Below are 10,453 nucleotides of genomic sequence, written 5' to 3'. Positions count from 1 at the left end.
CTTTAAAACCACCTTTTTGTTCCACAACTGTGAATGCTTTTAATTCAACAAGCCCAGCAAATCTTCAATCTATTACAGTTTCCATGATTAGACTATCATCTTCATGTGGCCTATAGTCCCAAATAAAGGCAGGAGATAGGCCATAACAGATGGTAACTTTGCTCTTAATTAAGACTGTGTATTATGTGTGTTACCCGTTCATTAAATAATTTAACTCATATTGAAAACAAAAAAAATAAACAAAAGATGGCAGAAATTGTGCTTTTGTTTTTTGGAGTAGTTTTGGTATGCGTTTCCTGAACTTGAAATGTGTAGTTCTCAATGCAGGTTTGGCCAAAACTTGAATAGCTTAACCTCTTAACTTCCACCAGATCACCAGCAACACAACACAAGAAACAGACAAGAAACAAAGTCACTGACATCTATCAGCCAGGACAGAGTTACAAAGACATTTCTAAGACTTTGCTACTCCAACAAACCATGTTGAGAGCCATTATCCACAAGTGGATCAAACATGAAACAATGGTAAACCTTCACAGGAGTGGCCAGCCTATCAAATAAATCCCAAGAGTGCATCAACAACTCAATCAAAACATCACAAAAGAACCTAGAACAACATGCAACAAACTGCAGGCCTCACTTGGCTCAGTTGAGGTCAGTGTTCATGATTCAACAATAAGAAAGAGACTGGGCAAAAACAGCCTCCATAGGAAAGTTCAAAGGCGAAAACCACTACTGATCGAAACGAAACCAAAGTGCCAAAAAAACATCTTGATAATCCAAAAGAATTTTAGGGGAAAAATTCGGTTGACTGTTGCTCCCCATTGCTTCCATCAGAGTATGAGTGAAACCAGTTTCACAGTTTCACATAGGGCCTCGTAGGCTGGCAGAGACTTTTCCCCATCATTTGAAAACTGCATTTTTATATTTACTCAGGTTAACTTTGTGTAATATTAAAAGTTGTTTGATGAGGTGAAATATTTAAAGGTGAGAAATATGTAAAAAAAAAAAAAAGAAAAGAAAAGAAAAGAAAGAAAGAAAGAAGAAAGAAAAGAAAAGAAAAAAACAAGAAGTCAAAGAGGAGGCAAATACTTTTTCATGCCATTATACAGACAAACTAAGTGCTGTTGAGCTTTAGGAAGAACTGAATGGGAGCATGTTTGCGTAGGTTGATAACCCTTCTCCGTAAGCAAATGCCTACCGAAACTGACACAACTGCACAACTCATATTAACAAACTGCCACAAACATCAAGAATTAGCTGAGTAGACTGTTTCAAAGGCCACTATGACAAGAAAGAAACAAACTTTCAGCCGTAACACAAGAATTCACACACTAATTACAACACAATAATAATAATAATAATTAATAATAATAATAATACTCACACAAAAGGACAAAAATCAAGTCTGACCAGATTAAAGTGAAAAAACAGATCTGGTTGTTTCAGAGCTTAACTGAAAATGTGATGTTTGATAGTTAACAAACAACAACAGAATGTGTCTAAATTATCAAATGTAAGTGACGTAAAGTGTTTATTACCAAATAGGGGGACATTACATATGTAGCACCTAAATAAACAGAATTATTTTGCAAGTCTTGATTGTGCCTTGGCTCATTTTGTGTATGTGTGTGCTGCTGGAGACATGTAACATGTTATCAAGAACAACAAAGCTTTAAGGGTAAATGAAGAGCAGCCAGGGAAGAACAAAGGAAGACAAATTGTAGAAAGAAAGTGGGAAGTCTTGAGAGCCTGCTGACCCTGATCCAAGTTAATTTGCCAAGTCATACACTGAGCTGATTAAAGTGACCTCTCTCAGCAGTGTGCTTCTCACAACTTCATAATTATTCTGTCTGAAATTGATCAGACACTCTATTACTAAATTAGAGGAAAACGGGGGAATGGAGATGTCCAAGTCCATTGTTTTCACTGAATCTCTTCTGCTTGAGTTCAGGCTCGCTGAACACAAGCTAATTGCTCTTTTTATTATTTTGCAGGGACACAAGGCGGGTAACAGTCTGTCCAGGCCTTTTTGTAAGATGATATAAGTGTAGGACTTGACTACTAAATAACAACCATTCAATCTTTCATCCTTGAATCTAAATCCAGACTCACTGATCCGCATCCTATTTTCATCTTTATGCCATTCTGCTTTTCTTTATTGGTGCCCATGTGTTTATCATAGTCATTTAAAGGAATGTGACTGATTTGGAAGCTAGTTTAAATCTATTATTATATTAGAAAATCCACATGCTATTGATTGTAGCCTGTAGTATATGGAGATGGCCACACAGTGGCGCCACTTTATAATTATTCACAAGAGCTCTGGGGTAACTACAGTATTGACTTGCTAATTAGTTGTATCAATTCTCATTGATTGCTTTTGGATTTAAATCCATAGCAGCCTGGTAGCAGAGCTTAAAAAGGTGTGAAATAAGAAAAGTGTCCTGAGGTGTTCAGTAAGATTAACTCAGTGCCCTGTACGTCAAAGGAAAGTCAATATGAGTATGTGAAACTACTCCATCTGGCACTGCATCTCGCAGTTTGTCTTCAGCTTACCTTGATTTTAGAGGGAGACAGTAGTTTTCCATTAAGGACTTGGGAGTGTGGAAAAAAAAGAAAAGAAGTGATGTTGTGTTTCAAAGTAAAATTACTTTACTTTAAATTAAAAGCATCCCTGTCAGTTACTAGCAAGCACTTCGATAAATAAAGCCACACCATCCTTTATAAACAGTCACAATTTGCAGGCTGTATAACAGTTTGGCATCTAGCCGTAGTTGTTAATTGGAATTAAACTTGGAATTAAAGAGTACACAATCTCCCTGAGAAAGGAAGTGGAATTGAAGTGAACTTCTGCTGTACTTGAGTAAATGTACTCTATATATTATATGTTTTTGTTGTTATATTATAGTCAAATTTTGAAAATGTAATCATGTATAAAATGAATTTAGCTGTTACATAAACAGTGAGAAGTAGCACCAAAAAAGACAGCAGTAGAAAAAGGCTACCTAAGCAGTAAGGGTAAAAGGAAAAATCGATACGGCATAGCATCGTGATATTTTACATGGCAATGTTGTACAGGAACACCAAATATCAAGATTTTCTCAAATAAAATGTAAATACTGTGGGAATATTACAAACAAGAGAGGTCATCTGTACACACCACCACCCTGAGACCATGTCAGTGAAGTAGACTTACATTTAACTGCCTCAACTGAAAAACCATCGAACACTGGACACACTTAGCTCGACAACCCAAGCTCCTAACTCTGAGCAAGTTAACAGCTCAATCACACGAGTAAAAGCAGGGCGGCAAGATGCTTGCAACTACAAACTCTATCTTATTGCAACATTTACGGCAGGTTTTAGTGTTGGTACGCTTGTCAATCTCATTTTCCAGCAAAAACATTAACTGAAGAGGGATAACTTTATCTTATTGGACAAAATCAATATTGACAAATTTTTAACTCTGAGGCCATAATTTACACTTGGAAAGGGGTGATAAATCCTAATATAGGTTAATTCAATATTCATCAACATAATGTTACACAAATGTACAAAACCACTACCTAGCAGTTATACTGTACTTCACAAGATGTGCTCAATTACCCAGCTTCTCTCATAATGCAATGTAATGTAACCGTTACATTTTTTTCACTTTCACAAAGTACACAAACTGCATTAAGTAGAAAATACTAATACTGTGCTACCCATGTACCCTGTAAAGTTAGCTAAAAACAAATCGAATGGACTGACATTCTGTTTATTTGCAACCTATAAACACCCTCACATGGTAAGCATATGACACATTATTTTCAGGGGACTGCTCTGTAACGTGCTTCTTTTATTTAAAAAAAATGTGTCAGCTATAAGAAACTGAAGACTTTACGGGCCCAAGCACACATATTTCCAAAGAGGTTAATCGGCTTGATCAGACTGGGTGTGAATGGCTACTCTCTGGCATTCAATGGTTGAGCACCGGATGCGATATATCCGCTGTCACAACAAGCGCTCTGCCCCCCCCCCCCTTCAGGTTGACGCCACATACAGCGCAAATCCCGACCTCTCCGGAAAGAGAGAGAGAAAAAAAAATCACACTCACACGCGAGGAAAAAAAAAAAGTACTTGCAAGACGTTCTGAGCGTCGCGGATAAAACACACGGAGTGAAAACTACCTGTAAATGGGAGGTTTGTCGCCTGCTTCTCTTCTCTAGTTCCCGTCTTTTTCTTCTTTCCTTTTTTAAGTTTGCTAATAAACTCGTGCGGCGGCTGTTTGAAGTTATCGCGTGCTTTAACGCCTCGTGCTGTTGCGCAAAAACATGGGATTTACATCTTAGCGCCGCTTCTCCCGAAGGAGCGCTCCGGCTGGAAGCTTTGTCAATGGATTTTACCGACGGTTTTCCCGACTGAAGTGTTGCCGCAGGGAATACTCGCCCCCTCAACTTGGATTTGTTTCACCTAAACGGGGGTCTAAAAGTGTCGCGAGCACGGTAAGTGTGACCTGTGTACTTCTTATTCTTTTTCTCTTTTTTTAACAATACGCATGCTCTTGGTTGAAGCTTTGGACTAACAAACTTTGTTCCCCCTCACAGTTTTCTTAGCTGTGGTTTTGTCACTCCCGTCCTTTAGGGTTGCACTTGGCTCATACGTGCACTGTTATGGTTTTAACATAGCTGCTGGCTTAGTTTTGAGCTCATTATCTTAGTCACCCTTCCCCTCTTAAGTTTATAAGGTCCCTCTTTCCCTTTTAACTTCTAAAATTAGCCACCGCCTTCCCTTTGACTAATGACTCATTTAGCTTAATTGTTCACCTGACCGCTGGTGTCTGGTTATTAGGAAGTAGCAGTGTCCAAGTTGGCACGTGTTTGCTCGTACGTGCACCCACAGTTTGCACTGTTTCCGTCCGCTGCTGCGAGCTGTCCGCTTAGCTTTTCTTTCTTTTAAACGTGTTTTCCGTGCCGCATGTTTGCATTATAAATCTCATGCACACAGTGGCAAGGCGCTTATCGGTTGCGTATCAGAACCCGCGCGAGTTATTGGGCTTTCTGGTTTTACTCAGCATTCAATTTTTTTAATGTCTTTTTTTTTTTTCTTTTTGGCTGATGCTCTGTTTAGTTTTAGGAAGCTCGATCCTGTCACAGAGCTCCAGCTTCCCTCCCACTGTCACAGACTCCTGTGTGGAGGCGTCTGTTTTAACCAGGCTTATAAAACCAAAAGAACCCAAGATATTCCCAAAGATGTCCCACCATACACAAAGCCTCTGAGTGCACTCCCACTTAACATGGCCTCTTTCTTTGCTCCAAACTTCTTCTTCAAATCTTGTCACTCATCATCTTTTCAGCTGTCTAACAATGTAAAAATGTGCTCGAATGGGGAAGGTTGCTGCAGGCCATTTGCCACTTGCCACAGGAACAAACAAAAGCCGTTCCTGTATTGTAACTGAAAAGAGGGGTGGCCTTGGTCCCTCCACTTCTCGAAAAAGATTGCATTTAAAAGGTAATTAGCACGAGCACAAGAATCAAGACCTTTTTTTTTTTTTTCGTTTTCACCACCCTATCACTTTGGTGTGAGGCAGTGGTTTAAATGAGCCTGTGTACAGAGCACTTTTGTTAATACATTCAAAGGGAAACTATGGCTGATCTGGGGTGAGTATCCAGTAGTTGGGAAGTCGAAGCTGTTGTATTGGTTTGCTTCATCTTAAACTCTTATTAGACACTGGTGCTCTTTGCTTTGTTTTTGTTTGTTTTTTTTGTTTAATAGAAATGAAGTTGGTTTCCTCTCCTCTTGAAGCGCATGAAAGAATGCATGTAACTCCTCGTTTGAGTTATCAGTTTGACCCACATCAATCTTCAGTGTTTAAAAAAGAAATGAACTTTGATCATCAGAGTATGCAACCTCTAACGATGGAAATGTTGACCCTGTGAGAGACGGGCATAGAAAATGTGAAACATGTCATTTGACACGTAATTTACCTCTGATGTTTTTGCTGTGTCAGACGATATTTTGACTGTTGGCTGATCGTGTTGGTTATTGGAAGGTTAATAAAGTGAAAAATATTTTTTACTTTTCCTCAGCCAGTGGTGATGTCTTCTAACATCTTATGATAGAACGACAATTTCAGATCTGACAGTTGACTACCAAGCAACCGATTGGCTTTTCTGAGTATAAGGTAAACAACCGTCATAGCATTAATTGATGTATTGATGCTGCTATAATCTGGTTATTTTAACGTTTTGCCTTCTAAAATAAAGTAGGTAGAAATTGCACATCGCCATGCCCCGAAGCTCAATCTGACAGATTAGTGATGCACTTATAATAGGCCTAATTTTATCAGCCTTTTGACTGACATAAGCAACAAAGCTGCTGTGATGAATGATGACCTGAAATTTTTCTTCATGTCCAATAGAAGAGGATGGGAGGGAAATCTATATTTTAGTATAAATATATTTTTTAAGATCACGATTTACCTGGAAAAAGACGCACCTACTATAATTAGTAGGTGCGTTACTAATTATAAAGCTTATTAGGGGTGTCCCAAAAGCAGTGTATTAATGATAACTGATACATTATAAAATGTACAATTTTATAATCTCATGAATAATTGTGTAATTTTCTATAGGAGTGTTTAGACCTTCTTGCCGCCTGCATTGGTACATTGAGTTTAACAAAGTTAACAAAGCTGTCGTTGAATTTGTCTGCGAGCTTTGTTTTTATTGGGGTTTTTTGGTGGGTGGGGGTTGTTTTTTTTAAATAGATACCACAATATAGTGAATTTTTCCCATGCATATAGTACGCAAACTAAAATGGCCAACCAAAAGAGTCATCATTTGAGAAACTGAAGTTTCAGCCATTTTAAGCCTTGTTACATGCCAGATCGATGACAGGAAGCGTGAGCGCTGCAGCAAGGGTCTGTGGTAGGACTTGTACCAAGGGCAAGATTCTTCATGTTCAGCAGCATGACCTCACAGCATCAATTCATTACCAGCATTGCATAGCTGGTATTAATTTCACCTCGTGTGTCTCAGTCCCCATTGCAGTCTGGGCGTTTTTCACACGCATCCAAATGCCTGTTTGACAACTTGTTTTAAAGACTCATTTTAGATGAGTGTCTCGCAAAATAACAAATTGTGAGTCCTTGTAAGGCAGACCTGCAGGATAGTGTTGTTCTTTTGTTGTTTTAAGCAAATTTTCTCTCTTCAGATATGGTGAGTTATTGTCATACATGCGAGAAAACAGGAAGTTTTCACAAAATAGCAGCCGGAAAGCACCTAAATTCAAATATCAGAGGCATAAACGTAAGGTCTGGGAGTGGATTTAGATTCAGCTTTGAGCAAACAACCTTTGGTTATCCTGCCTTTTGAGAGCAGACAAAGACTCGCTTGTGATTCAAAGGAAGCCTTCATAAAATTGATTCTGCAGGCCCCAGCAGACAGCAGCTAGTGACTTAAAACATTACATCGACTGTGCGATCTAACAGATCTTTTCTGCCACACTGATGTGTTTGTTAGACCTAATTTCCATAGTGGTGCTCGTACTGACATCGGTTAGGATTTGCATGGCATAATTTGCATGACGTGCCACTCCATACGGATATAAACTGTGTGTTTCTTTGACAGGACTTCAGATGTGTCCCCTGCCAGCCACAGTGGCCCTTCAGTCACGAGATGTTTTCCAGAAGTCAGAACGACAGCGACGGGGGAGGAGGGCAGCAGGGGTCATCATTGAACCGGCCAGCGGGTACACTGAATGACGAAGGGAGCTCTGAACCACGGACTCGGCAGACTGATGACGGTCCTTCAAATCCCGGGTTGAACAAAGGACAGCTGCCCCATACTGAACCAGTGCTATCTCTGGATCAGATTAGGATAACTGGGAGTAGCAATGAGTACACAGAAGGGCCCACTGTTGCCCAAAAGTCTCCAGGTACTCAGGATACATCACAGGGCTTAGGAGGCAGTGGACAGCAGGAGACTCAAAAAGAGAGGCCTTATAATCTCCGCAACCTGCACGGAAACTCTTCCACGCCGGGTGCTATGCAGTCTTCCAGTGTAGACGACTCCCATAGCAGCATCAGGACCAGCGTGGGAAGCGTTTCTTCAGACCAGAGGCTTATCGGCAGCCCAGAGAACGGCGAACAGATAATCAGAACACAGCCCAAGCGTTCTGAACTGAACTCAGAGGAGCTGAAACCCCTGAATGAGGAGTCCAGGCCAGTAGTGGTGATGACGAGCAGCAGTGTCAATAGAAATCAAGGTAAACACTCGGTTAGGTGTGAGGACTGCGGCCGATGTCAGTGTTCAGATTGCCGTCGCCCACGGGTGCTCCCTTCCTGTTGGATGTGCGGCCGGCGGTGCGTGTGCTCAGCAGATAGTGCAGTGGAGTACGGGACGTGCGTCTGCTGCATAAAAGGCCTTTTCTACCACTGCTCCAGCGACGACGAGGACACGTGCACGGACAAGCCATTCTCGTGCACGCAGTCCCACTGCTGCGTCCGCTGGGTCACCGTGTCGCTCCTCTCCTTGTTCTTGCCCTGTATCCTGTGCTACCTCCCGGTTAAAGGATGCGTGGCAGTGTGTCAGTGCTGCTATGACAGAGCCAAACGACCCGGCTGTCGGTGCAAGAACTCAAATTCAGTCCACTATGAGGATGTCCGGAAACCAACGTAGACGTAGTGTGTGTGTTGAGATGGATGAAATGGCTCTACGCTCACTCAACTCGATAGGCATGTAGTTGTGTAGATGAAAGGTTTTAATAGAGATCTAATAATGCTGTTGTGCTTAAGGTTTTGTATTTTTCATCTAGGTTATTACAATATCTGCTGAAAAATGGCCTTAATATGCTGCCTTTTTAAAGTGGGCTCAGAAAAATCTCTGTACTAAAGGCATGGGAGGTGCATTCACTCACCCTAGCATTAGGAGTTTCACTTGAAAGGTAAACCAAAAGAAGCGCTCTACATTTAAAGGTATGAAGACATATTCAACTACTGTCTTTTTTTCCTCCTTTTTTCTTAATGTCCTGAAAAACTTGTTCACTCAAGTGCCCTCGTTGTTTTATTGTTATGAGAGTCCAGCAGATAGTGTCTTCTCTCTTTTTGTTGTTTTAACATTTAATACAACTTGTATGCTAAGAACAGATTCCTGTTACTGACTGTAAAGTTTTAATTGCAAACGGTGTGCGTACGTCAGAAAACGAGTTGAACAGATGTTTTATTTTTGTACATAATACTTCAACTGAGAAAAGTTTTCTGCCATGCCAGAGGCACCTTGATGAATCCATACCTAAACTAATCAGCCACAACATTAAAACCACTGACAAGCGAAGCAATGATGTCATTGCAGTATAAGGTTTGCCCGGGAAACGTACCGCCCATTTAAACGTTGTTTACGCAAAGCCCCACCCGGGACAGGGGACAGTGTTCCCATCACACTTCATAAACTCCTCAGGAACGATTTGAAAGAACACGTTAAAATATCCCAAACTGATCAGAAACAAAGTCACCAACCCACAACCCATGACAGTGTCCCCACTGCCAGACACAACATTAATCACAGTGTTTTTTAAGAAAAGGGAGACTGGTGGTTTTAATGTTTTTGGCTAATGGGTGTATATGAATCAGATAATTGACCTTTTGTTTGTTTGAAATTTTGTTTTACGTTCACTGGAATGTTTCTTAATCACGTTTATGTAATTTACAAAAGAAAGATCTTATCCCTTCTACTTGTAAATTGTACAGTGACCTTATATGAAAATTCTATTTTCATATAACTTTAAATATAAAGTTAAAACTATATATTTATTTGAAGGTTTATTATTTTATAATGATAAAATATTTATTTTGAGAAGGCATCAATGTTTCGCCTCTTTGTGGGAGAAGGGGTCACTCTGTAGTCACTGCAAGATCAGAGATGACCCTGTACGAGTGTCAAAGCTGGATGAATATTTCACTATGGATTAGGAGACAAATATATTAACGTTTGACATTAAACAACCCTGAAGTCTGACGGTAGTTGTTCCTGTTTTTGTGTGTATTGTTCCTGTTTGTTGGTGTGTTTCTCACTGTCTGAATATGCTTCTCTTTACTGTGGCATAAGAGCAGCTCCGTTTCATCTAGATTTACACTTTCCTTCATATAATTTAAGGTGCACATTCTCAACATTTTTAACTGAGCCTCGGCACGAAATCCGAAGCAGGGCGGTCATTAACCGGTGCTTTGGAATTTTCCCCACAACGCAATCACTTAAATTGTTTAGAGAGATCAAAACCGGAAACGGGAACACATTAATGTTCACCTCATTAGACAAAGCCTCCGGTAAAGCCCGTGTGTGCAGGAATGCAATCGTCGCCTCTTTTTCATCTTCTAAAGTCGAACACTCCACCTGTGTTTTTGCAAATATGCGTTCATGTAAGCCTGCTATTACGTTCTGGCCGGGCTTGAGGTTTGTTTCATGCAAGA

At 40.3% G+C, this 10,453-nt stretch overlaps 1 protein-coding gene across 4 annotated transcripts; it reads left to right on the top strand.

Annotated features, from left to right (window-relative positions):
- The first annotated feature begins 4,036 nt into the window (after window positions 1–4,036).
- Window positions 4,037–10,000, top strand: spry2 (sprouty RTK signaling antagonist 2). Of its 4 annotated transcripts, none has more exons than XM_005945218.3 (3): window positions 4,037–4,490; window positions 6,075–6,169; window positions 7,617–10,000. In XM_005945218.3, the coding sequence occupies exon 3, from the start codon at window positions 7,665–7,667 to the stop codon at window positions 8,664–8,666; it is 1,002 nt and encodes a 333-aa protein (XP_005945280.1). In that variant the 5' UTR covers window positions 4,037–4,490; window positions 6,075–6,169; window positions 7,617–7,664; the 3' UTR covers window positions 8,667–10,000. The 4 variants fall into 4 exon arrangements, with proteins under 4 accessions (XP_005945280.1, XP_005945279.1, XP_042069284.1 ...); XM_042213350.1 differs by lacking the exon at window positions 4,037–4,490 and adding an exon at window positions 4,500–5,645; XM_005945217.3 differs by lacking the exon at window positions 6,075–6,169 and having other exon boundaries at window positions 4,038–4,490.
- Window positions 10,001–10,453: the final 453 nt, after the last annotated feature.

This window comes from Haplochromis burtoni, unplaced genomic scaffold (assembly GCF_018398535.1).
Source record: "Haplochromis burtoni strain Fernald_Lab_line unplaced genomic scaffold, NCSU_Asbu1 Contig_436, whole genome shotgun sequence".
NCBI lineage: Eukaryota > Metazoa > Chordata > Actinopteri > Cichliformes > Cichlidae > Haplochromis > Haplochromis burtoni.
The sequence above is the reverse complement of the archived record's forward strand: the minus strand, read 5'-3'. Positions and strand labels throughout refer to the sequence as shown.